A 27,370-nucleotide genomic window follows, 5' to 3' on the forward strand; every position below is an offset into this window, starting at 1 on the left:
GAGGGAGCGGGGAGAGGTAGATGGGAATTCATTGAAGAATTGGGCATAATGTGCTCTGGGCAGTCCCCGACCCAGCTGTTTTCCATTCAGTGGGAGTCTTAAGCGGTGAAATGTAGCAAGGGTGGGATAGACGGACAAAGAAAGAAGTGAAAAAGAGGATGAGGAGGAGAGAGACAATAAAATATGACGTGAGACACTTCATATCAAGGTCATGATGGGGGCTATTTAAGTGATCTGTTTGTCTCCTTTTTTTCCTTTTTCCCGATGTTGTCGTATTTTTCTCACAAACCTAATTGGAGCATATTTCAGAGTTCGGATCTTGAGTTTGAAATTCCTAGCCCTTGAACGAACGGTTTTCTTTTTTATGTAATATGGGAAAACAATGTACTGCCTTACAATTCCTTCATCCACTTCATGTAATAATGAGAAAGGCAGCAGCGCAAAAAGAGACCGGGGGAGCATTTGTTTTAGTTATTACAGCAGACTAAAGCTTCCTAAGTCAGACGTGTATATATGGTGATAATAAATGCCACTTCAGCAGTGGTTTAAAAGTTATAAGCTACTGCAAAAGTACAATTACCAACACAAACACAGCATTCCCAGTGATAAACTAAAAGCATCAACTAACCACAATAAAATTATAAAATGCGAAGCAGTTAAATAGCCTTTTTAACCTGAGAGTGAATTCAAAAACTGTGGACACATTTCTGAGGTCAAGTAAGAGTCAGACATAACTATTGTGCAAACTTTAGTAACTAAACATGTAAAGAACATACTAAACAAAAGCTTAAGCTCCGCTCCTGATAAACATTAAGCACTGTTTTCATACCATCCTACTCAAGCACATAAATGTCTCACTTGTTTTCTCTGCCATTCATATTTGAAGCCCTCTGCATATAGATGTCACGGGGAGTTACTGGCAGGACTTTCATAATCAGTATCTGGCCATCCTGTTCTGAGTAAAACAAATATCATAGGTCTTTAAAAAAATTCTGTGCTACACTTATAGAAAGGGCATAGTATATACACGATAAATAAATATTTAAACCCATTTGCTAGTTCTCTGGTTTGTTTCAAGTTTGCCAGAATCACTTTACAGCTAATAGGTACTTTATATTGCTGGTACATTCTTTATTTGAACACACACAAAAGAAAATCAGAGAAAGATGTCAATCTTAAACTCATTACTTATTATATGGACAACAACCAACTGAACTATCTTGCTTTGGTTTGATTGCTGGCTCCACTGAGGTGTGACTGACAAAAGAGAATGCCTGTCTGATTGTGGGCTCAAAGGACAGGAGCTATTGAATGAAAATTTAATTTGAAAGAGGAAAAAAGCAGATGTCAGTGAAGCAAGAAATAATCCTATCTCATTTCAGTTTTTTGGTTTCTGAGTGATTGCATATTGCTATAAAAGCGGGACTGAAACTTATGTTGACCCTTTGACAGCTCCAGAGCAAACTTTAGATGCAAAAATGTGTCATAATGTTGGAAACCGTATTAGGAGTCCCCAAGCAAATTCCTGGAATTTAAGAGAAGCTGCAGAAGTGTATGCACCTAATTTAAACATAAGTCATTTCTCTGTAATGGTATAGATACTTACTCTCTGGAGCACAACTACAGTTATGATTAAGTCCCTTAATGTGCCCACAGCAGACAGTCCCTGACTGTTTAAATGACTCAGCAGTCAATACCTTTGCCCTTCTCATGTCTCACCTACTGAAGAATGTTTGTGAGAAGGTTACGCAAACTTCCACTGGAAACCTACTGATCATCCACCTTATCTATTTATGTTTTTCCACAATTATCCCAGATCAGGGTGAAAAAGGTCTAGCACTTCTTCCAGTGTACATTTCCCCCCCAAGGAGGGCAAACATCCGTAACATTTCCATCACTTAGATGACACAGAAGGACTGACAATCTCTCACATTTTTTATTAACGTCTGCGAAAATTTCATTGACTATGTTTTGTGGGAGTAAACCAAAGCAAACTTAAGGAGAAGGTGTAAACTCTACACAGACTAGCGTAGAGTTTACAGCCCCTGAGCTTCTGGTAGTTTCTCTGACAGAGGGCACTGAAAGCTCAAAGGGATGGTGGAGTTTCCAGAGCCTGGCACCCAGTTTCTGTCACCCACTGAGGGAAACCAAACACCACAGACCTTTGCCATTTAATATGCAGTGTCTCTGAATGGAAGAGTGGCAAGAGACCAGAGTGGCTGTAGGCCACCTGCCATGAATATCCTGGTTTCTCAGAGTGAGCAGTGGGTACCAACTGCCCTTCAACTTTAGACCTAGTGCACCTATCTTCTTTCTCATGGACACATATAGCTTTCTGACTATGTGTGTCCACACAGAGGAATTTTTGCCAACATAACTATGTTTCAATTTTAGGCTGAAAGCACAAACTCTATCATTGCTTTGAATGAGGCTATCACACTTATTTATCAAGCACGCTAGCACAGGGCCAGACTGAACCAAGCTCAAATTCTGCCGTTCCTCATTATCACAGCTGCTTCATTAGCCAACGTGCATGCAAACACTGCTAAATATATACTATTCATTAAAATAAGTTATAGAATTATTCTGCATAAAGGTATAACCTGCTATGCATACATTTTTGGCCACAGATAGGTTTTTGAAAAGTCCTAATTTATCACACAGGTTGAACTTCCTGGAAAATATTTCCTGTCTTACTAGTATCTAAGGCAACAAGCCATCACACCGTGTAGTTTTTTGTTTTGTTTTTTTGTATGCAGGGTTGTTCTATTTACACAATTACACTCGAATAAAGCGGTTTAGATAATCTGGTTAAACTGCCGGCAGTCTTTATGACCTGTCTTCTGTTCTGAAAGTTTGTGCCTCATACGACCTACATGTAACAGGGCCATTTGATGACACATCTAAATAATTCACTGAGGAGTTTCAATGCATATTAACAGCTAATAATTGGGAAATGTCTGGGGAGGGGGAAGCTGTTAAGTTAAGACATTCTGTTAATATTTTTGCTAAACATGCATACAATGACCGTAACTGATTAAACAGTACGTGGATTGTAATGTGAGGGGATTACCATGAGAGAAAAATGTTCCTGTTCCACGTTTGTGTAGCAGAATTGTGCGAGACTTGTGATAAATGTCATGCTGTTCCTTTTGTTTTCACCCACTGTTCAAGCAGCATAGAGCGGATGATGTCTGTCATTACACCTGGTGAATATGATCTCTCAGGAAGCACCTCCAGCTCATGAATGTTGATTTAATGCACCTGAGAGAAGAAATGCTAATTTGTTTAATGTCAAGAAGTAATTTGTGGCAAGTTGCTTGAATTATATAAAACATCTGGAAGGCACTATGATTTCTTATGTGCTGGTGATAATAAGGTGATTTTCACACAGTGGAAAAGGATGTGTGTGTGTGTGTGTGTGTGTGTGTGTGTGTGTGTGTGTGTGTGTGTGTGTGTGTGTGTGTGTGTGTGTGTGTGTCTGCCTGGCTGGCTTTGCTCCTGCTGACAGAGTAATGGATCTGTTCATTGTTGCATGTGGACTGTGTGTGATGTATGAGATTCATTTGAAATTCTCTGTCTTAAATGAGGCACTCACATGTCTCCATGTGGGAGAATACAGACCTGAAGGCCAGCGTGTTGTAGGAAAATGAACAGAAGTCGTTCGTTTTTGCGGTCATCATTGCTGTGAAATGGTCTCCGCTGTGGTCTTATGTCCCATTCTTTCTTTTAATGTAAAACTCATTTCATGCAAAATAAATTTTCCAAAAACACAAATCATTGCAGTGGTCTACAACAAGTTTTGTTATGAGAGATTTTGCACTGCAGTAATCAAGGGTAATTAAATTAATAAAAATATAAATGTGATCATTTACTGGACTATTTGATTTGGATGTGCAAATTAATTAAATAACTTGACAAACGTCCGTGTAAATCCGTTATGCAATTCATTTTATTGCCAAGTTGATTTCGAGTATAGTAACAAACAAACAAGAAAAGACATTTTTCACATTGGCTTTTAAAAAAAATAAAAGCCTTATCAACATTTTATCGAGACACCATAATCAAATAAAATGATAAAAACCCACAATAAGAATTTACACAAAAGAAATTACCTATAAAACTTTTGACATGCAATAAATACATTCATTTCACTAAAGCAAAGTAAGATCAATATAGACACTGAAATACGCAGAATGCACAAAGAGAAAATACTGTTTTGGTTTAAGTGTATTGCTTTTACTTGTCATTTTGGTATAAAAGGTAAAACCATGTAACAAAAACACCGGACGCTGCTGATGCTTCTGGCACGCCTGGTTCATGCTGCTGAAATATGATCCTGTCGTCTACTAAAAAAAAAAAAAAAAAAAAAAAAAAAATCTAATTTCCATTGTAAATTTGTGATGCATGTATTCTGCCATGCATTTTTCCATTTATTCACAGCTACAATTGTCTACGTGGCAGCCTGTGTTCCTGCATAACATATTTGTCCCTGAACCACAGTCGGGCACAACCACCTCAAAATGTCAAAGTGGTCTTCATTAGATCATAATCCATCATTTCTACACTTCTCCTTACCGATTTTCCAAAACCAAAATAGATGCTTGTGCCTTTGTGTACGTAAGTGTGTGTGAGGACCCTGAGGCTCTGTAACATTTTGGCACAGGTTTCAGCGTGTGACGGGTGAAAGCCGTCAGTGGAATCGCCTTTCTTTAAAAATGGGTTTTTCTACAAGAAGCGACACTCCAAACGGAGCAGAGCAAGCTAATTAAATCTGACCTAATCTGGAGCAGCAGTCTGCCATCCAGCTGTGTGTTTATGTGTGCGTGAGCAGGAGTGTGTTAGAGAGATATACAATCGAATATTCTCCCCCGGCTGACTTTCACTGCACCAAATTCCTGCTTGTTTTGTCCTAGCTCTCTGTTTGTCTTCAGATTTAAACTTCTGGAGCAGAAGTTGTGCACTGTAAACTAAGCAATTAAAGCCAAGGTCCACTCAGTGGACTTTGTATGTGTTCAAGGTAGAGAGAGAAAAAGAGATCCAAACAAAACAGATGCAGGAGGATATGGACAGACAGAAGCCCCTTCACTATTTCGCTACAAAGAGCCTACTGTAGGTCATGTGCTGATTTGGTGATAATTGCTAGGCCTGGAAAGAGGGTGTCATTTCCAATGTCACACTGACATGAACGTTAAAATTAAAAACCTGAAATTGACCTGCAGTGATAAAAAAAAAAAAAAAGAAAAATAAACATGTCCTCATAAGATTAAATTGGAAGCGGGTGGAAAAAGAGTGGTGAGCAGACACACACAACGCTGCCAGCTTTCCTTTGTTATTTACTGAAGGTTAAGACTATCAAGCACAAGCTATTTTTCTCTCTGTTTCTGCTTCTTTTCCTCTCAACCCTCTCTCTGTTTGTTCTCTCCATCTCAGCGCATGACTTGGCTGGTGCAGCTGAGGCCCGACTCAATTGTGCAATTTCATACATGTTTACTTTACTGGCATCTTTCTGAGCATATTTTCCCTGAACATTTCCTCTCACATTATTCTGCATTTCCTCTACAACAATAAGATGTCTTTAATCTCTCCTTTGTAAGCCATTCCTTGGCTTGAAGATCACAATACAATAATGTTGTCAAATACAGGGTTTTTTTGGGTCCGTCATTTGTTGTATTTTAACACATGCCACAAAGTTCATTTTGGAAATTGATCAGGGCTTAAAGAAAAAGAAAGTAGCTCTTCACATAAACATTTAGACAACTGTCTTCTTCAGCATGAAAAACAGCTGGAAGTAAGTGGATCATGGGAGAGGAGGGGAGGCAGCGGGTGCTGTGGGTCAGCGGTTTGTGTTAAGTGTAAGAAGAGAGAAGGCACAGAGAGAGGTGAAGAGGGAAGCTGTGCTTTGAGGGTACGAGGGCGGTGAACGAGTGTGGCCGAGCTCTGCACTGGAGGGAGGAAGAAAAGGAAGCAAAGTGCCAGAGGAAAGGCAATTGTGGGACTTCTAGGGGATCATAAGAGCAATAAAAAATCACAATACAATGATTTTTCCAGAAAAGTGCAGTTCAGAGAAATAAATCAAAAGCAGCTGCTTGTAATAAAGAGCCTCGAAAGTGTCAGGTATCTCCCTTGTACTTCACCCTGCTACACTGTGGGAAAGGCATTCAGACATGTAGATGGGCAGGTGCATTAAGTAGCCACATCAGAAACCTCCCCATGCTACAGTCGTACAATTTATTGCAGGATAACTTCATACTTTTTATACCGAAGGCACGTTTGAACTGACTGACTTCAGAGTCAGTTTTCCCATTTAAAGGACAAGCTTAGGCTTGAATATCAATATCTGACTCTAGCTTATATTTAAACATAAGTGCTCATAAATAGAAAAATATGTACTGTACACAGGACAATAGTAACTTGTGCTCACGTTCTCACGATTACCCACACTGATAATGACTTTCCTAACAAGGTAAAGATGGTTACAAGCTAAGCTCACCGATGCAAACCTCAACGTTTGTTGCTGAGTTTAGTTTTGTGCATCTGCGATGTCTATCGAAAGCTTCAGTCTTTTGTGGCACACCTTGCAAAATATAATAAATGTCAAACAGTGGTATGATTTCAGACTGTGATGCCGACAGGCGGCACAGAGGTGACCTTGGCCTCCTGCGACTGGAAGAAAGCTTAAAGGCATGCTTTGCATTTTTTAACGTTAAAGCCAAATCCTTTTTTGGTCCACGAGATGCTACTGCAGATCATCCAGAACCCTTTTAACTTCTATAATGTTAGTGTTACAAAAAGTTACAGGACTGGGATGGTTGCCATAAAAAAAGAAAGAAATTAAAAAAGGGGAAATGACATGACAAGTAAAGTACAAAAACAACCCACACCTAATTTTTTGTGGCTTTTGTTAGTGCATTCATTTATATTTGCATTCACTCATTTGATTCTAAAAATTCATTTAACTAATAAACTCTTTAGATGCCTAATTATGTTACGCTCCAAACATCTTCATCAAAACCACTGTGGTGGCAATAAGAGTTTTGCTGGGCTTACTTGTCATATAAATAACATTAACAAAGGGAAAGGGCATAAAACCCATGGGGTGGGTGGCTACATCAGTAAATTGAAACAAGGCTCTTCTAATTAGACTAAGTGAAACAACCACAGAGCAAAGGAAACACTGCCAAGTTTTTCAATTAGGCTCTACAATACACTCACTGGGGTCTTCCTATTATTTAGTCTTGCCTCAAATTTAAATAAAATGTTCAAAATATGGATATATAGCAAATAGAGGGGAAATTTATTTTAAAAAACCACGAGGATGCCAAAAGTATTGAGTCTACAATATCCTCAAATTCTAACAAAGCATCTAAATGTCTCACCATGCAGCCCTTGAAAGCCTTCAATGCAACATCACTGTGATACTGAGCAGAGATTTATTCCCAAAAAGCAACAAGGGGAAGGAAAAGAGAAGATACAGACTACTTGTTTTCTGAATGGAGAGTTTCAGAAGTGTGGACAGGCTTTCATATTAGGACAATGGCTCGCATCCACCCTGCTGTGCTCTCCCTGCTCCTCTCCCTCCCCGTTCTCCGTCTTTCTATCTGCTTCTGAGTAGAAACACACGGCACATCCTGCTCAGCACAACACACCAGCCAAAAGTTCACTTCCTGCTCCTCAGCTCTTCTCCTTCACACCAACCCTATTCCCAGGACATGCATTACCAGGCCTTCATGCGCTTAAATAGCACAGGGACACACAAACAGACAAGCAACTGCTTCCCCTTTCTAAAGACGTGAAACGCTCCCCTCCAGTAACATTCGCACATAAATGAAATTAAGCAGATTTCAAACAGTGCGCTTCCTACAGAAATGCTCGGGCATTATCTTGGTCTTCCCTCTTATACAGATTTGGTGTGACAGTGGAAGCGGTATGTTATTTTAACTAGTGAAGGGGAGTGTGGAAATTCTCACGACTGCCTCTGCCTGTTTTTTAGGTTTTGAACACATACACACACGTTTGTAGATGAAGCCTCTACTGGTTTTATTTTTATTTTTTCTGCTATGTTCTTTTCCTTTTTTTCTTTTTTTGCAGAGCACCAAACAAAACAAGCTGGCTTCCTGTGTGCTTGTGTGCATGAGCGACCTCCGTCTGACTCTTGTCAAACGTTCACTAACCTCTGAGGAAAAGGGGGCCAAACAATACGAGGCTAGCTTTCATAGTCAACCAGCAAAGCCACTGCGTGTCTGTTTAAGGAAGTACAGATGATGCATCATGTCTTTCACAGAGAGAGCAAGAGAGGGAGAGAGACACAGAGAGAGAGGGAGATATTTCACAACACAAAGCTTGTCAGCTCAACTTTACTGTAATATATTGATCTCGCTGCCTTCATACTTACTAAACTGTGGTTCAGATATCGACAAGCACTTAAGGTACAAGCATAAATGGCTTTGCCTTATGTTACAACAATGGAACTGGTCAGACATAAATGTCATTGAAGAAGACAAAATAGAAAAAATGTATACCACGTACTATAACAAAAATGTTAATACCACCTTATCTCTCCACAACAAAACTGTAACAACAAATGGATAAACAAAGAATTAACCACAGGTTTAACACAGGACAACGATCCTGTTAATAAAAAAAAAAATACTAAGGTGAGTGTGGGTGAGTGTGTGCATGTATGTGTGTTGATACTGTTGATCTATAGTTTACAAAAGATTAGCATCTCCACGCTGGGTTCAGTCCTGAGGTAAGCACCAATTTCACGTGCGCTGCTTTCAGTTCAAATTAAAATGAAGAAAAGTGACAAGAAACAACATGTTTGATATGATCATATGCTACAGAAAATAAGCCCTTAAATTATCGTTACATTTAAAAAGAAAAAGGAAAAGTAAGTAAGGCACACTGTATGATTTTTTTTTTTTTAGCCTTTATGATTCACTACGTCTATCACAGTGTATTTATGGCTTTAATCTTCACATTCACCCTCTGAGGTTGGCATCGGCACTATAGTGGTCAAACATTTCTAATCTGAATTGAGGACTAGTAAAAGTGGACAAAGACCCAAAAAAAGAAGAAAAAAAATGCAACTTCTTTTTTTTTTGGAATAAAGATTTACAAACAAAAATGTGCCTTCAACCCACAATCTTTAAGTGCTCTTTTGTTTTCAGGCTGCTCAGCCAACACACAAATCAGTCATTCATTGTTTCCGCATTTAATACCAGCAGGGCCGAGAGGCAAGGCCAGGACACATTTGCTAGGCTGGGATCTAATGTTAATAAGTGGATCAGAGGGGTACAATGGCAGGCATGAAATGGGACATCACGCCAGCGAGCAGTGTGAATTGTCCAGGAGAAAGTGAGATTTCACAGGGATTACTGAAGCACAGCAGCTGGGAGTGCTACTCACCCGCTGGCTTCCAAGGAAGACCCACAAACCCCTTCTTATGTTCATATCACTGACAGATTAGCAGCTTGCTGTGTGTGAAGGGGGAGCGTATATGCATCCGGTGTTTGGAGTGCTTCTAAGGCAAAGGGCTGAGTAGAGCACTCACTTTGGCCTGTCAACAGTAGCGGGGCTCCCAGACAACAGACTACAGGGAAGGGAGGTCAAATGAGAGGCCGGACGGTGGAACAGAGAAGCATCCAACAAAGCCTCTGACTACTGCTGCTTCACGATTAATCATCAATGAATGGTTTAACTGCTGATGACAGTAAATGACAGATTTCTGTGTCATTAAGCCCATCCTTACCCCTGCCTCTATGCTCAACTGTATCCATAATTGTAATAATTGCACAATGTCAGCGGCAACACCCATGCTTCATGTACACCATAAGATGAAGCTCCACTGGCCGTGAACGGGGATTAGTGTGTCATCAGTTGGGTATGTGCAATCATGTCCCAGTTATGAGATCACAGGGCTGTGCTTGCTGCATCTCAATAACAACTGAGCGCAAAGGGGTGGTTGTCGAACTGCACAGGAAGTTTCGGCTCATAAGTGGTTGAAAGCTGGGCATAAGGTGGATTCAACTGCTGTCATATAGTACAAGCCCTTTATCCACACAAATATGCAGAGTGGTGAGTGGTGTTACTTTAAAATAAATGGTGATTGGGGAATATATTGCCCTGGTGACTATCAAAATGCTCTTATCATTCAGTCATTTCCCAAGATGGTGAGAAGCTGGAGAGCGAGATACATAAATTGTCCAGTACCCCAAAAACAGGAAATTAAAAAATGAAATAATAGAAAAAAACAGACGAAATGTACTCCCATTCCTTTAAAGTCCAGGTGAGTGGCCTTATTCATATTATAAAAGTTCTGGACAAACCCTGAAATTTGTCCTTATGTGCTTTTTCTTTCTTTCTTTTTTTTTTTTTTTTACAAAGTTGAATAGTACACAGGTTTAGGGTCAGGGATAGTTTTTGTTTTCTTTGGATTCCACCATAATAAAAAATAAATAAAACAATTTTCATTTTGGTTTTCAATTTTTCACTTTGGCTCAATGGCTGTAATCATAGGAAAAAAAGTTTCTTTGCATACACTGTACATAAATACTGTACTTTTTTTTAAAGTGAGTGTCCCTTGGTCACGTAATAGCACAAAGCTCCTTTATGAAGGAGGTCTTTAGGATACATTAGATGCATAGAAAGGCACTTACAGTCTACACATTTTGGTGTGCATTAGCAGACCAATTGTTTATGGCCTGAGTCTGAGGTGCAGAGATATTGAGTTGAGGTGAATGGAATAAGGATACTGCAAATTGTGTGTGCACACAGACTTATCGGTGATATCACATGTCTTAACTTGGTGAGTAGCGGTCGATGGTTCGGGCGTCAGAGAGGGCCTGTGGGGGCAGTGATTGGCCCAGGATGTCCATCTTGTCGTGGGTGAGGCCCAGGTGTTCAGAGGCCAGTTTGGAGAGTGGATACAGGCTCTCCATGACCTTTGCATCAGCCACCAGTTGCTGCTGCGCTTGGATGAGAAGCTCACTAGCCTTCTCTTGTTTGAGTCCAAGATGCTCTGCTGTGTATTTACTCAGAGGATAAATGCCCTCTGCAAAGTCCAGCTTCAGTTTCCCATCTGTGGTCAGGCTCCCTGCAGTCCCTCCACTGCTGTGCATCTTCATGTGGCTGATGAGATTGCGCTGCTGAGCGAACTTTCCCCCACACACCTGACATTCATAGGGCTTCTCACCAGAGTGAATGCGCATGTGCTCAGTGAGGCGGTACTGCCGGGTGAAGCGCATGCCACAGGAGTCACAGGCAAAAGGTTTGAGGCCCAGGTGGCTACGCATGTGGCGGGTCATGGTACCGCGCTGTGTAAATTTCTTGCCACAAATACTGCAGGGGTAAGGCCGTGTCAGCCAGTGGGTCTTCTCATGTTGGCGCAAAGTGGCTGGATCTTTGTAAGACTTGTCACAGGTGGAACAGCGGTAGGGTCGAATCATCTCCCCGATGCTCGCTGGATTCAGCTGGCTCGACTTGGTCTCCAGGTGTGACAAACTGTTCAGAGTGTTGCTGCTGTTGAGGCTTCCATAACCATTTGTGTTACTGCTCATGTTTTTGCTGCTGCTGTTATTGCCGTTTCCTATGTCCCCGCCTGAGTTGCCGTACAGCTCCTCTTCCGTGTGTGTCTCCACATGTGCATTGAGCTGCTCTGAGCTTGGGAAGCCTTTGTCACAGGGAATGCACACATACAGATTGTCCCCGAAGCTCTCCGGCTCATACGGCATGTGGAACCTCCCCATTGGTCCAGTCGGGGATGGGCGACCCTCACTGCTGCCTGTCTCTTCTGTGCCTGACCCGCTCTTGTCATCTGCTCCTTCACTCTCCTCCCCAGTCTTGTGATGGTTATGATGCTGATCTCCATTTTCACCCCCTTCCTCTTCATCTTCATCCTCATCTTCATCTTCAGCTGTGTATGACAGCGGTTCGTGTTTTACCCAGCGGTAGATGTTGCCCATTTCTCTGCCTGCCTCTCCGCCTTCCGTGGGGGTGTCCGGACTTGGGGGGCATGGGTAGCGGTCTGTCCCCTGGGAACCTGAGCGATGCAGGTGGGGAAGGTGCGGGGCTATCGGTTGGTTGAGAGGTGGAAAAGGTGGCGGAGTGAGGGAGCCTCCCTGGTCAGTTGATTCCATTTTTTCTGAGGGGAAAGCTCTGCCATTCATCCCATGGATAGGACTTGTGCGGTCACTCAGAGTCCCATCTCGCTCCTCGTCATTATGAGTGTTCCCCAGATGGGTCTGAGAAGGTGTGAGCTGAGACTGAGAGGTGGGGCTTTTCTTAGAGAGATCAAGGCCGAAGCTGGGTGAGCAGTTCCTGTCGGATAGGGCTGCACGCCCAAGCTGAGAAGGCAGAGGTGACTGCAGAGAGGGGAACACCTGAGAGCCCTGGGTGGAGGTGGGAGCATACAACTCTCCTGTATGAACAGCTAGTCGATGTGGAACAAGCTCCTCTGGTGGTAGTGCCCGGGGTCCGTGGCTGTTCAAAATTCCGCCTGGAGGACAGGATTGAATGACAGGAGTAGAAACCCTATACCTGCCACCACTCCCTAAACCCATGCTATTTGGCCCCATCTTTGAGTAGGGTAGAAATGCTGGACTTGGGCGGGGAGGGTACTTGCCATTTCTTCTTAGCTTCTTTTTGCACAAAGCCACTAAGTCAAGCAGTTGAAGGTAGCTGGCTGCTGCCAAGACAGCCCCTAGATTTGGTTCATTTGGAGAAGTGGGGTCTCCATCACTAAGGCGGCCTGTGTAGATGTAGTCCAGAATTACCCTGAAGACCCCTGGACTCACCATCTCGTGATCGAGGTTGATGAGATTGTCATGGACCACCAAAGACTTCAAGTAGAGGCTGCTGGCAGCCAGAATGTTCTTGTGAGCTCTGAAGAGGGCGTTCTGCACCACGATGATAACATCACACAGGAAGCCCTTGGTGCGTTGGCTGTTGAGTTGCAGGAGGAGATCCCTAGCATGACTTGGAACTTCCATGGCATCCAGCATTGTTTTCAGTCCACCACCTGCAACAACAGATATCTGTAAAACGTCATGCAGCAGTCATCATTTCAAGTCACAATAAGCCAATTAATGTGCAATTTTCTGCACCACTAAAAGTATTATTGATGCATCTCATAATCACAATCTATCAAAAGTTACAATAAACACATTACATTAAATCAGAGTATATTTTCAGAAGTTTGAGTGCCAAAAGCTTTAACAGCAAACGGGCTAGTAATGTAAACCATTAAAAAAAAGACCTCGCATATGGATGCACTTATTAAGATGAATTAACCGCTGTCAGATTTTCTTTTAAAACATAAACAATACTTAAATACGTCTTAATGGAAGCTCACAGTTACGCTTTTATGATTCGCTTATTATTTGCGTAACAGCTATTTAAGCAGATTGACCAGCTTTGACAGTAAAGTGCAAAACTTATGTGTGGAAAGTGCACGGAAAGGCCACTCGGTAGAAGTGAACTTTTGCAAAAGGTGAGCAGTTGCAGTGGTTTTCTCATTATAAGAAATTCAAGTCTTTGCATTCACTTCCTCTGCAGCAAGCAAAAAAAGAGAAAGAGCTCAAGAGAGAGAGCCACAAATATATATTTTGTAATTGCTGGCTTCCTGATAAAGTATTCCAGAAGTGCTGCACACAGTTTTAAACAAAGCTTAGGGACAAATGTTTTGCTAATATGACGAAGAGCAGGTATAAACCTGTGGGGGAAGGACACATCCAAAAAAAGATCGAGATTTCAGCTCCCCTTCTTGCCCAGTCATATAAGGAACACTGAGCGCACGGGATGTAAATCAACATTAGGTGTTTCAATACGCTACGTTGAGGTAGGTTTCAAAGATCCAGTGTGCGCCTACACACACGCGCACAAACATGCACATGTACACGCTCAAATCCCGACAGTAATTGTTCCACCAATCTTAAAACAAACTATATTGGCTGCACGAATGAAATCCCACGTATTGTTCAATCAGTGGCATCTGAGCCTAGTTTACTTACAAGATTAAACGTCTCAAACTGTCCCTAAAGGCTCAGTCTCACTGATGGGAAACAAGCAGCTAAATAAATATCGTGTCATCCATCTGATCGCTGTCTTCCTGACACCAGCTCATTCACTTCTTGTTTATTTCATTAAGTGTACACACTCAGCATAAGAAGGGAGAAGTATGAGTTTAAAAAAAAAAACCTGACAAATGAGTTACTGAGGAATTATGACAATTCCCGAGCAAAATGTGTCAATTTTTTCCTCCAAAAATCTTTTTGTTTGTTCAGCATTAGAGCTGCGAAATCAGACAGAAATGTCATCACTCACAAAATGGAAAATGACAAGTCACAGTCAAGTCCAGCAAGTGATCATCTGATAAGCATCATGCGATAAATATCAAAGGAAATTTCTGTTTTTAACAACAAATGCCATTTTAAAAAAATAATTCATTTTGAATTTTTTTAAAAGGTCATGTCGTCATTTCCACACGTACAGCTGAACTATTGTATGATCGGAAGTATATCTTTTAAAAAGACAGTTCTAGTAAGGGTAGTACGTGGGCTCACACTCCATCCTGTTTCCAGCTGACATGTGAAGTGCATCCACCGCCGGCTTCTCTTCTTTTCGGCTTTCAGCGGACATAATTTACTAGAAATTTTCATGACATCAAACGAGTTTAAGATCTAAGTAAATATGAAGAATTGACCGAGTAATTTCCATAACTTGCTGAGCTGTTGCAGTCTTCATCGCACTGAGCTGATTACTTGTTACTCTGAACCGTATGTTAACAGACTGTGTACATTCTCTCCTGTATGTGGTTTGTAGTGCACATTTAAGCATTAGAATTTCATCAGAAAGCCTGGCAGAAAACTAAGCCTTCTTTATATCCTGACTTCTGATTAAATACTTCTTCACAGTACATAAAAATCTTTTTCTTAATTGACATATTACAACATCTATGTGCACCTGCAATGTCCTGTGGATACAGCCTAACAATTTTTTTTAGTAATGTTTTGTGATAACAACAGGCACAGTGTTTGTGAGTTTACTATCAAGACAACAAAGACCTCTATGCTTTTGCTCTTTGAGTTGTTTGACAGGCTACAACTTGCCCTTTAAATAAACTCTCGACTTACTATAGCCCCTGACAAAAAGTGAAACATTACAGTAAAAGATGTAATACAAAACGCTTGATCTTGAGGCCATGTGTAAGCTGGCTGCATCCTGTTAGGAAGCTATCGATGATTGCAATATTTAGTCAGAGAACACATCTTAAAGAGAACCTGCTACATGCCGTGAACTTGAAAACACATTTTAAGCCTATAATAAGCCACAAAAACTGCTTGTTTTGTTATGTTAAACATGCGCTGTAATGTTATTCTTCAAGACTGCACATACAGTGCAGTTTCCTGAGGGAAGCTTACAGCTCCCTCGTAGATTGATAGCTTTCTTCTAAAAGACCCCTGAACAGGCTAGAAAATCTCTTATGATTGTTATGTAGTTTATGGCAATGACATTCACCTTTTTGCATTAGATTAATAGTCATTGTTTCTAAGTTTTGTCTGTTTTGTCACTTTTGTGGTTTGGGGTGAAGCAAGACTAAACTTCCTACCTCTGCATACAGCCTCAGTCATATAAACACGCCACACATCTGCTTAAAACGTTGTGCTGATGTTTTATTTTCTTTCTTTTCAATTTGGGACCCATATTCCTATAGCCTTGTTTATTTTAGAATAAATACAAAGTCAGTGTAAATTTTTCGCAAAGACTTTTACCGTACTTTTTTACAACTTCAGCCCACCTAATTTATTTTGTCATTTTTGTGACTCAATGGAGGCTAACTGTTTTAGAGTTTGAAGTTTGGAAAAAAAAATGAATAGACTGGGTGTTTGCAGTGATGATTAGTGATTATATTTGACAGTTTGGGTTTTTTTTCGTCACATCAGTAAACAGGATGGGCAGTTAATCATTTTCCTGTTTGATTTCTATATTTCTATAATCCTAAAAATCATCACAAATTTAGAAATAGACTACTGATAAAGACATGAGGGTGACATCTTCTTCATGTAGATTGTAACTGAGTTAACAATGAGATAACGAGATGGTCATATTAACCATGACATTATAATAATCCAAACTTCTATGCTAGTATTACGGAGGTAACCTGTTTACTTGTTTTTTAAATGATATACTAAAGTTTTCAAAGCAAGTCGTTCCTTTTTTTAATTTCCTTTTTTCCCCTAAGCAATTATCAAAGACAATATGTATGATAATAATTTCTGCAGCTTGCTTGGATGCAGTTATTATTATTGTTTTCCTGTGCGATTATTAAGGAGTAAATTCTTAACTTCGGTGTTGGCTTTGATTTCACTGTTAAAATATACATGTACATACACATCGGAATACTACATGTCGCAAAACAAAAAGTCGTGTCCCGCCTTCGTGAGTCGCCGAGAGGACCCGACCTCTCGGTTTCTAACGTTTTAATTTGCCCTTCACACACTGAGCAGTAAACCGAGTCACGAGTGAATGCATCTCCTCTGCGCTGCAGCGCCTCATCTACCCTCTGCTTCTCCTTATCTCCGCCAAAGAAGAAGAAGAAGAAAAAGAAATGAAATCATCTCCAGAAACAGGCCGATTTCACCTCATTGCGCTACGAGGTGTATCACACAGCTGTTTCTTATAGCAACTCTTTTTTCCCTTTTCAGACCTGTCAGCAGCATTGAGAGAGCATCTCTTTCCGGGCAGCTGTGTAAAGTCTCCACTTGTACAAAGGAAACCAGAAATTTATACACTGCAAATCACCCCCCACAAAAAAAAAAAAAATTCATATAACGCTCTCCTGCGCTTGTGTCCTCACCTAAGCTCCGCACTGCTGTTGTTACACATAAAGACAGATCCCCAGTGAGGACTTTGCTTAAGGATTTTGTTGCAGCATCCCTGACAAATTTATAAGACATTTATTTTACTAAATACAGCTTTTTAAAAATGTATTTATATTTTTAATTCTGAGTTTTTAACGTTTTTAAAGTTTTTTTCAAATACACTATCAGTCAATATAAAACACGTTAAAATCTCATTTTACAGAGGGATTTTTTTTCTTGTTTTGTACTCGAAGCGTGTCAGATTATTTTTATTTGAAAACCGCCGGTTACATCGGCGTGATCTTGAAGAAATATACAAATTACCAGCTTCCTCTTTACGTGACAATTTTTTATAACGTAAGGAACAAGGTATTAAACAATTCTATGTTTCAACCAATGCGAATTAAATGCGCTATAAAGAACATGTGCAATGTTCCGTGTCCGAATTAAAACAGGATTTAAAAAACAGAGAAAGACGCCATATGTTGTAAAACAAGTTCCACTAATATCTCATCGACTCCAGGAAGTTTCCTTCTGAAAGCACGCACAGAGTTCAGTCATTATTAATAGAAATGTCATCCTTCCCCTCTTCTTGCCTCTGTACATATCAGCTCTTACCTGCATGCCCGATGTCTTCTGCCATCCGATCTAAGTCTCCCTTAATGATCATCTCAGCAGTCTCTAGGAGTCATATCTGACGTTTCAGCTTTGAACTGCCAGCCTCCAAAAAACCATGCCAGTTTTCCGAGCTCGTCTGCCAGCTCTTTTTTTTATGATTATTAATTGATATGAATTTCTTTTCACTCCTTAGGTCCGTCCTCCCACCCACTTTCCTCCCTCTCCCTCTGTCTCTCTGTCTCTCTGTCCCTCCTCTCCCCTCTTTCTCGTCCCCTCCTATAAAAAAAAAATACGTGCTTAGTACAGCATCATTTTCCTCCCTTTTTTTCAAGTAATTTCCTTAGCTATTTTTGAGTTGGAGCAATAACGCGCACAGGGATGATAATGGACCCTCTATGCGCCCTAAGTGTTTTAGCGCCCCGTGTGATGTCAGTCTATAATAAAACTAAAAGGTAAAATCGAGGGCAGGAACTTCATGTGACCCCGACTTGAACTTCTCAACACATCGTCTTAAAGAGACAGGCAGCAATTGTATACATATGTGTGTGTTATACCTATGATCCTTAGGTAGCCCACCTTAATTTTAGACAGAAGCGTAATGACGGAAATAGCTTGGACAGCGAATCAATAACATGTCAGGAGCTTAAAGCAGTCAGACTTCTTCCATAACGACGCTGATTTTATTTTTATTTTTTTCTTCAAAACTCAGCTCAAAATTCAATCAAGTTCAATCACAAATCACTGAGGGAATAAATGTGTTGATATTGTATAATTGAAGCCGTTTCATTGAATAAATCAAAAAAACGGTTAAAATAAAAGTGTCCGTGTCCTTTTCTCCAGACTTCCCCTGACAAAAACCTGCCACAATACGAGCCTTAAAGAAAACAATTAGCCTCCGTTACAGGGAAAGTTAAAGCAGGTTAGATAAACTTTGGGCACCTTAAAATTCTCTCTCGCGCGCGCGTGCGCTCTCCCTCACCCGCTCAGGTAAAACACCTGTTGCGCAGTTAAAGCCCTCGATCATGACCCGGATTGGTGACTGAACCAAACACCAGTACGAGTTTGGGATACAAAGGGAAACTAGCAACTCGATGACACGAGGGCCTTTTCTTGGCTACTTAAAAATAATCAAGCTCTTCCTCTGATGTCATATTTTTAAGATAAGTAATGAAGTCAAAGTTGTGCGCCCTCGCAGGTAGTGCCATGATGACGGTTTTTAGATAAACAGAAATTGTATTTCCCTTTTCTGAAGAAGTCCTTTGCAGCTTCTCTATAAAGTATTTAAATTAATTACGTGAAACTTTATCTAATATCTATTACAGTTTCCTATTCTGTGCCAGCACAACGTTTTTTCACCCCGTTTCCAGTTTAGTTGAATAACTTGCATGTTGTTTGCCAAATATCAACAGAAAACCTAAGTCTGAAATATTGCATATCAAATGAGCGGTGGTGCTATAATCCAGATGTTACCGTCTCTGTCAGTACGGGTTACATCAATCTGCTCAAAAGGAAAAGACCTGGGGAAGCATACAGTAATTGGATCAACTCATCTCTGTAATTCAATAAAACTGCTCATTCTGACACGTCTGCCTGTGTGCCATCCCCGCCTTTCTACCCGTTTCTCAATCTTACCTCGGACTCATGTCTGGTGCTCTGGCCGTATGTCTTCTCCCCTTTTCGGCATTCCCTCAATAAGATCTCCGCAGTTCCCTCAGTGTCCAGCTTTCTCTCAAAAACTTCTCTTCCGCGTAAATTTGCAGCCCCCTCTCTCCCGGTCTCCCCCTCTTTCACCTTCTTCCACACACTGAATTTCTCACGTGTTAACAAGACTGTCTGACACTTCAGACTGTGTTGAGGTCCGTTCGGACCAAACCTGCCGGCTGAGACTTTACGCGCACAGCGACACCCAATGGCAGTGAGTCCCAAAGGCCTTATCGAGAGTGGGACGCGGGTTGCAGTGATGTTGGGGGGATGAAAAAGTCGGTAAGCGCTGGCCTCTAATTTGTGAACGCCATATGACAAGCGTACAGTAACTTATAAACCAGTTATATTGATAAGATAAGATCAGCCACGTCGTTCGCCAGAATGTCAACGAGAGACGGCTGCATATTAAGGGTAAGCACAGGGAGAGTGCCATAGTCATTGTTCATTTTCACGATAAAATGCGTTGTTATGTAAGAATCATTCAGAAGTACAAACACCCCCCAGCAGCTTCCAGTTAAAAATTACAACAAAAAGCTTTAGGTACTTTTACTTCTAACAACTATATTACATTGTATGATTATCTTGTTGAGTCATTAACACGTTAAAAGGTCTTTAATGATGTAATGACTCGCATTTGAGTCGATTTTAAGTGCTTTATATGCTGCATAACAGAGTATTTATATGTGTGGTGTACTAATGCTTAATTTAAGAAGCGACTGCAGTTGCCAAATGTAGCTGACTACAAGTACAGTATGTCTCTCAGGAGAAGCGTAAAGTAGCAGTAAACGTTTAAGTAAACGCTGTACCTTAGTATCTTTTCACGCAGAGTAGTTGAGCTGAGCATTAGTGAACATTAGCAGTAGACTAATAAAAAGCCTTAGACTCCCTTTGTATCAGTTGCACTCTGAGCTGTTATTACAAATCAAACAAAACATGTGCACAAAAATGCTGTGTTTTTATGGCTCCTAATTAGTTTCAGTACCTTTGAAAAAGTACATTTTGATTCTGCTTGCAAACTATAACAAGCAGGAATCATCACCTTTAACTGCATTTGGACGGATTATGTTATTCAGGCCTCAAGCCTTTCTATAACCATCCAAAAGCTTCTTGTTTTTTTAAGACCGCAGACTGAAATTGATGAAACAAATTATTTTGCCATCATATTGAGAGAGACAGCCGATGTGATTCGGTGAAACACTTACCAAACTGAGGCCGATTCATGTTTGTTTTGATCACAGCAGCAGCATCTGACAATGTCATAAAGCACACAGGGCCTCTTCCTCTTTAAATTATCCAACCTCAAGGTGCTGGTCTTTCACTGAAATGCTCTGCTTCAAAACTTAGTGCCTGGTGAAGTTGGGGAAGGTATTGTCTCTGACTTCCATGTTCCCTTGATGAACTGATGATAACCTCACAGACAGAGAGAGACAGAGTTTTCTGTAGGTGGAGATAAATATCTTCTATCAAGGATATGACAGTGTTTCAATTCATAGTCCAAAATAGTTTCCACCAAAGGAAACGTTGTTGTGACGTCATTTTGTCAGGTAGGCTATATGTAGATTTAAAAAGGAGTAAAGGGCTGGCAGCATTTTTACCCATTTAAATCCTAATAGTCTCAATATTTACACGATAACTGTCTCTGATTTTTATTAATTCCAATTATTTGTTGGCAGAAAGCATTTAAGATGACAGATTAGACATATGCAGGCTTTACATTTGCCTAGAAAATTTCAGTTGCTATATGATTTTTTTTTATTAAGGAGTTATGACACATCTGTAAAGAACAATGAATAAAGAACAACAATCTAATTGATGCCTTCAAATGTAAACTATTTTTTAAAATGCTCTAATCACAAGGCTAGAATAGGTAAAATCTAAGAGTGAATAACAGCCGTTTAACAATCAGCAAACTGTGATGCTGCCTGTTAAGGAAAAGTCTCCGGTTTTGCAAAATTGATATAAAAAGAGACACAACCTTTTAATCTTAGCAGTATTAAGCAGCCTATCATTCACTACGTGCAATACTCAAAACTAGTCTTTTAAGGACAGGGGAGGGTGGAGGGTGGGAAGAGTAACTATAAATATGCAGTAAATATGTAAATGTAGTAGTTTCATAACCAATAAATGATACAAGAACTTGAATAGTTCCAACAATATGCATTCAATCAACTTTTGACAGACTTTATTCAAGCCAAACTGGAAGTCTGTCTTCAAAGCCCAGGGTCTGACCAGTTTACGGATGCATCATAACCAATTAATATCATTTTTTTAATATCACATGTTTCTGAGAGCGCTATAACAACACTTAAGGAAGAGAGCATGATCTTGTTTGTTGCTTGCAAACATATTGATACGCTGTTTAATAGTGAGCACCCCAGAACAGCTTGGACAGATGAGATTAAAGGCAAATACAGTGGTTTTGATATGAACAACAGTGGCATGTGCTCAGTCTCTGAGGAAAGAGTCATCACATGACAGCGCGGTCACGATTTCATTTGTAGCTAGGGACTTGTGTTGCTTGTCATCCTCTGTCTTTCCCTCTATGTTTTATGCCTCTTTGTTGCTGACTGTCCAATAAAAGCAAATATGCCATAAATAAACCATTTTTCCCAAATATAAAACTACATAAAAGTTTCTTAATTTCAGTTGTTTTGTGTGTCTCTAGGTACAACTATTGTCTTCCCAGACAGGCGTTATCTCTTTAATCAATCAGCCTCCTGAGGCTTGTGCTGGACATTAAACTTCAGCCTGTCAAAACACAATTTAACATGCCGTAATCTGGAGCACAGCAAACCTGAATGGCTGAACTTTTAATGAACTGAAAAGGCCTCCAAATTGCTGGTTGTAAGCAATGATTCAATTAAAGTTGCAAGCGCAAAGGCCCAGACACAGCCCAGGGAGCACATCCCAAAGCCTGTGCCTGACTACTTTCCCAAAGACCAACACTTGGTCAGGAACCAGAGCTGGAGATAAGGCAGGCTGAACAGCTAAATCCCTTAACAGTTTGCTGTCACTCTCTAAATCACACACCTTTCCCACAGTTTCTCCAAGTGTGAGCATTGCAAGTTGTACATGTGACATATCTCACCGAAGATTGGTGGATATGGAAACACAGTGAGGCGTTGAATAGTCTGAATGACTGCAGCCAACTTCTTCAGACATCTTCGATCAGATATGTTGCAGGGTCATCGTGTCTCTAAGGCCCAGTCCACCTTGTTTCAATTAAGACTTTGAGTGACGAATATTGCAATTACCTTATTATTGCTCCATTTCTGTCTGCCAGCACAGACAAAGCAGGTCTGGACAATAGACAGGACAGTCTTAAAGTAATTTTAACACTTTGAAACAGACTATCTGAGTGTAATCTTCCACACTTTTCTCAACTACTAACATCAGGTCTTTTGCGCGCTCTCTTTTCTGTCTTTCATTCTCATCAATCATCTCTCCGTCCGTCCTTACTTTCTTTCCTTCCTTCCTTCCAGTGGACATGGCCACACATATCTCCAGATGCTGGCTGTGGCCGCCTCACCATACCAGACGCACACCCCTCCAGCTTCAGATTCCCTTCACCACCAAAAATTGAATGGTAGGCTCAACATTTACACACAGACCTCTCTTAATTCATTGTAATGAGCAGTTGCACGACAGCTTTAGTACATAGGCGTGCAAGGCATGTCATCTGAATAAGCAGAGTTGTTGTGTGCGTTTGGCCTCTATTCTGGGTTGCCCATCTGATGGTGATCCACAATTATCTTGCCATGATTAGTGCCAGATAAGAAATACTTGAAAGGCAAGAGTGGTGTGGGGGGATGAATAAATGCAAGATAGTTTCTGGGTTGAGAACACTCACACCATAGCATATTTTATTCTCTAAACATTTTCGACTATTTGACCTTCACAGTTTGTTAATGTATCCAGTCAATTAATATAAATTAAATTAAAATATACAAAAATATTGGAGCCACTTAAAATAATAATAATAATAATAAACAAAATTTATTTAGCATTTTAGGAAACTGGATTTTTCACCTATTCTTGCAATCATTGAGATAAGAGCATTAAATAAATAGTATTAATTCTGTATGGTAAACAGACTTCATTTAAACGTTAATAATGGAAGCAAGGCAGCTTACATGTTGAAATCTTTTTTGATTGTACATATTAGATATTGCAGTGAAATTGTGTTTTAAAGGTGCAAGGAGACATTCTTTGGGCTACCATAGAGGTAAAAGCACAATTTCAAAATGTTCATTTAAGGTCTACTTCTGAGCTTTAACCTGAGCTCTGTGACTCTCCCTCAGCTGAGGGAGTTTATCCTGTTGTTTCTGTAATTATAATTCAAATTTCCATTTTCTTACACTTGAAGAATCGAGAAAAATCATGTGAAACAAACATAATACTGACACTGATATGGCATCCATCCAGTGCTCACTCTCCGTTTAGCTGCGGTTGGGTTTCCACCGCCTCCTCAGAGATGCATATGTATCTAGCACTTTAGCAGTTAAATGCTCTATTATCACCAGATAGTTGCCAACTTTTTCTACAGTTTGAGGCTGAGCAGGCATGCAGTTGGTTTTTTTCTCTTTTTTTTTAATGAACATTTGCCTTCAGGACAGTAAAGTTGTGGCAAAAAAGAAAAATCCACATCATGAGCTGAAAGATGCTAAAATGCTCTTTAAAGCAGATTAACTGCTTTTAGGTTGTACTTTTCTGCCCGCGTATGACTGCCAGACAGTTATGTGATCTGGTGTTAAAGGGAGATTGAAATGGGAACATATTTTTTCGACTGATACTGAAACTGAGTAAGTAGTGCAACACATATCTGGCCTCCTCCTGAACTGCAGTGTGGGTATCAGTAACTATGTTAAAATCTGTGTATCTGTGTGTGCGCACATGTGTGTAGGCCAATCCAACGGGCGCCTGTGCAGCACATGGCTGTCCGATGCATGGTCTCTGCTCCCTGGTCTCTCCTCATTAGCCTCACACAATGCAAACATTCCCCTTCCCTCCCACTCCGCCACCCCTCCTCTCTCGCTTTCTCTCTCTACCTTCTACTCACAGTGCACACAGGGGGAAGAGCAAACCTTTTGTTTTCTGTGTCCAACCTGTGCACAGCTCCAGCCCTCCTCCTTTTTTCTCCTTCTCCCCTCCACTGACTAAATCTCTTTTCCGGCTTGATACTGCCGAAAACCATATGGTGTGTGACATCATCAGGGCAGGAAGCAGGGAGAAGGGAATGATAGAGCTGGGGAGAGATTGGCTTGCCAGGTCTCTGTGCAGTGATATCAGCAGAAAAGCACTCTTGGAGGCCCGTTGGGGGGTGAAAGCAGAGCAGGTTGGAATTTATTCTTTTCTTTTTTTAAAGATTTCACTCCCACCTGGATAATCAGAGGGTGAAGGAAGGCAAGTAGAGAGGCAGTGTGCACCTTAAAGGGAATATTGATGACATTTGTTAACATCCGAGGTCATGGATTGTTGGCCTTGTGAGCCTATTATAAATTGGTGTGCAGGTGTTGCTGCAGCGCTTTTGTTAAAAAATGCCCCAAACAATCTGGATCAGAGGGATTTCAGATTGTTGCAAACTAGGTTTGGACCATATTTAGATGCTTTGGACTCATCCTGTTATCCTTAAAACTTCTGCAGATCATCTGTCTACCTCTTCCTTTTCGTCGCTGGCAGTCCCAATCTGCTCACCAGGCTTTATGTCTGTCAACCCCCTTCCTCCTCCTTTTGTTCTCTGGGTGAACTCTCCGGCTTTGTTGTGAGATCCTGGTCTCCATACCATCACTCCGGACCCATCCAGCTCTCTATCAACACACACACATAGATACACATAAACACTCAGTTAGACACTCACACAGTCAGCATCTTTGTCTTTCACACACAAACACACATGCACTAAAATACCCTTTCCCTTCTGATTAATGGAAGAGCTGGGGAGTGTGCCAGGCGAGAGGGTGGGAAAGGAAAGGAACGGAACGGAACGGAAAGGAAAGGAAAGGAAAGGAAAGGAAAGGAGAGGAGAGGAGAGGAGAGGAGAGGAGAGGAGAGGAGAGGAGAGGAGAGGAGAGGAGAGGAGAGGAGAGGAGGGGCTGCTGCTGCAGCTGTGGTTTTGGAGTCAGTCTCAGCACCCCCTTGCTGCCCCCTCTCCATCTCCTCTCTGGCTCCTCCGAGGACACGAGCCTTGGCCAAGCCCCAGGAACCAGGGAGTCAGGACCAGGCTAAGAGGGAGAAAAAGGGGAACAACAGAGGGAAGGAAGGATAACACAAAAGAAAGAGAAAAACAGAGCTGACCTAATATGCAAGTATTGTCAGGCAGCACCTACAAAAACAGGGGAGCATGTGAGATGTTCATCAAACGTTTATGAAAATGTTACAAAAAGCATAATTTTTCCAAAACATTTGATAAAGTGTGTTTTTTAATTTAATACTGGTGCTGTCATTTGGTTTTACAATGCATCAAAAACATACTCAGCTCTGAGTTGGCACAATATTAATATTACTTAAAAGCCAGATAATCTTTTTTTGTTTTTTGAAAACATATTAACATTTTACTGGAATGTTTTTTTAATCGTTTTTAGGCATCTGCATTGTGTTTTTGATCAACAAAAGCATGCGTGAAAACTCATTTATATTTCATATGTACGGTAAGTGAGCTTCAATTTATTTATTTTTTGTGCTTAATACTTTATAAAAATTAGAACACCTGTGATATGCTTCAGCTTCTCTGCAAGCTGCATTTGGACAAGGGGTTAGGAAAATCGATGGATGGAAAATATTTAAGCAAAAATAAAATAATTAGTCAAATTTAAATATTCAGATGTGCGAGCAATAATACACATAATAACAATAACTTTATACTAAATCTCACTATTACTCAAGCAAATAAGCTCCATAGCACGTAGGCAGCATTGTTTCTAAAGAGTGCCTTAGAAATTTGTGCCAAAATAATTTTTGCCAATATCTACTTGATTACAGAACATTTTTCCCCTGTAAACACGCAAAGGCAGCTAATGACTGCCTCATATCCCACTTTTAAAATTTTGCTGTAAGTAAAGTTTAATTTGCAGTAAACCATATGTACTGTGTGCTGCTCAGAGTGTACATAGTGCCATATGTATACACAGGTCATCTAAAGATGCTTGCCAATTACTGTACACGTATGATAAACCTAAGGTTACTAATCAAATATATCTGTGCGCAGAGTGTGTCAGCAACACTCTCTGCTCCATTAAAACTTAAATAGGCCTACTTGAGGCAAATTATTGCAGTCATATTGTTCATTCTCAGAACTGTAACTCCAATGAGTTTGGCAAAGAAATAAAATAAAACAAGTACAGTTTCTCATTTTTTTAATAAGCATTTTTGCTTGGACCAGATCCAGTGAGGTTGGCCTGAGGATGGCATGAGAAATGGCAAACTTTACAGGATGAGCCTATGAGAAAAACCACGAGTTGAACACTTTTGGTCTACACTTGGCTAGCTTGCTGCTCCTTTGTACTGTATAAACTAAATTTAGCATTAAGTGCAGAAGTGGAAAGTTTTCTGTCAACAGAAGAGATGGTGTGACTTGTCATAGTTGATGGGTGGGGCAGATAGAGTTTATTTACAGAAAGCTCATCTTTTGTATCTGAGATAAGCTCATCAGCTCCGAGCTTTATTAACATATGACTTGACCCAAGCCTGACTCTTGCTTGGGTCTGCTTGTGTGTGATTGCACCCCAAATGTAATCTGCTCACCCACTCCGCAACGCAGTCCCGGCTTAGTGTGCGTTTGAGGCCTACCTTCTCTTTCTCTCGTTCCCCCCACTAGTCAGTGTTTTATGGGCTGTGTGCTGCGGTGCGGTGACCTCGCTCTCACCCCGGTGCCACCCAGCCGGTGCAGGATTCAGGCGCGCATGGCCCCTGCCAAAACCCCATAGCGCCACATCTGCAATCCATAAACGCCAGCCACTCTCGCTCTCCTTACTCCCTCGCCCACACCGCCTCAGACTCTCACACTCCTCCATTTCACTCTCTCTCTCACTGGCTCTCTCACCCACTAATGTTTTATTTTAATTTCCAAATTCTATGCATCCCCCCTTTTTTTTTTTAACATTCCTTTGACTGCTTCCTCCCACCACTTCTGGCTTTATTCAGGCAGAACATCAACTAGTTCTTCCCTTATCTCTCACTCCCTCGCTGCC

At 40.8% G+C, this 27,370-nt stretch overlaps 1 protein-coding gene and 1 long non-coding RNA gene across 5 annotated transcripts; both read right to left on the minus strand.

The window, feature by feature from the left end:
• Positions 1–3,934: 3,934 nt before the first annotated feature.
• Positions 3,935–19,377, minus strand: hic1 (hypermethylated in cancer 1). 4 transcript variants are annotated; one of them, XM_082501729.1, is made up of 2 exons: positions 19,113–19,377; positions 3,935–13,037 (listed from the first exon to the last, which is right to left on the minus strand). In XM_082501729.1, exon 2 carries the CDS (start codon positions 13,002–13,004, stop codon positions 10,803–10,805), a length of 2,202 nt encoding a protein of 733 aa, XP_082357855.1. In that variant the 5' UTR covers positions 13,005–13,037; positions 19,113–19,377; the 3' UTR covers positions 3,935–10,802. The 4 variants fall into 4 exon arrangements, with proteins under 4 accessions (XP_082357855.1, XP_082357854.1, XP_082357852.1 ...); XM_082501728.1 differs by having other exon boundaries at positions 3,935–13,021; positions 19,113–19,210; XM_082501726.1 differs by lacking the exon at positions 19,113–19,377 and adding an exon at positions 17,481–17,926 and having other exon boundaries at positions 3,935–13,021.
• Positions 19,378–20,276: 899 nt separating this feature from the next.
• Positions 20,277–27,177, minus strand: LOC309687056. The gene is made up of 3 exons (XR_014270613.1): positions 26,970–27,177; positions 24,841–24,991; positions 20,277–20,594 (listed from the first exon to the last, which is right to left on the minus strand). It is a non-coding gene; the product is annotated as an uncharacterized lncRNA (long non-coding RNA).
• Positions 27,178–27,370: the final 193 nt, after the last annotated feature.

The sequence above is a fragment of the Aulonocara stuartgranti genome (assembly GCF_965226115.1).
Source record: "Aulonocara stuartgranti genome assembly, chromosome: 14".
Classification (NCBI taxonomy): Eukaryota; Metazoa; Chordata; class Actinopteri; order Cichliformes; family Cichlidae; genus Aulonocara; species Aulonocara stuartgranti.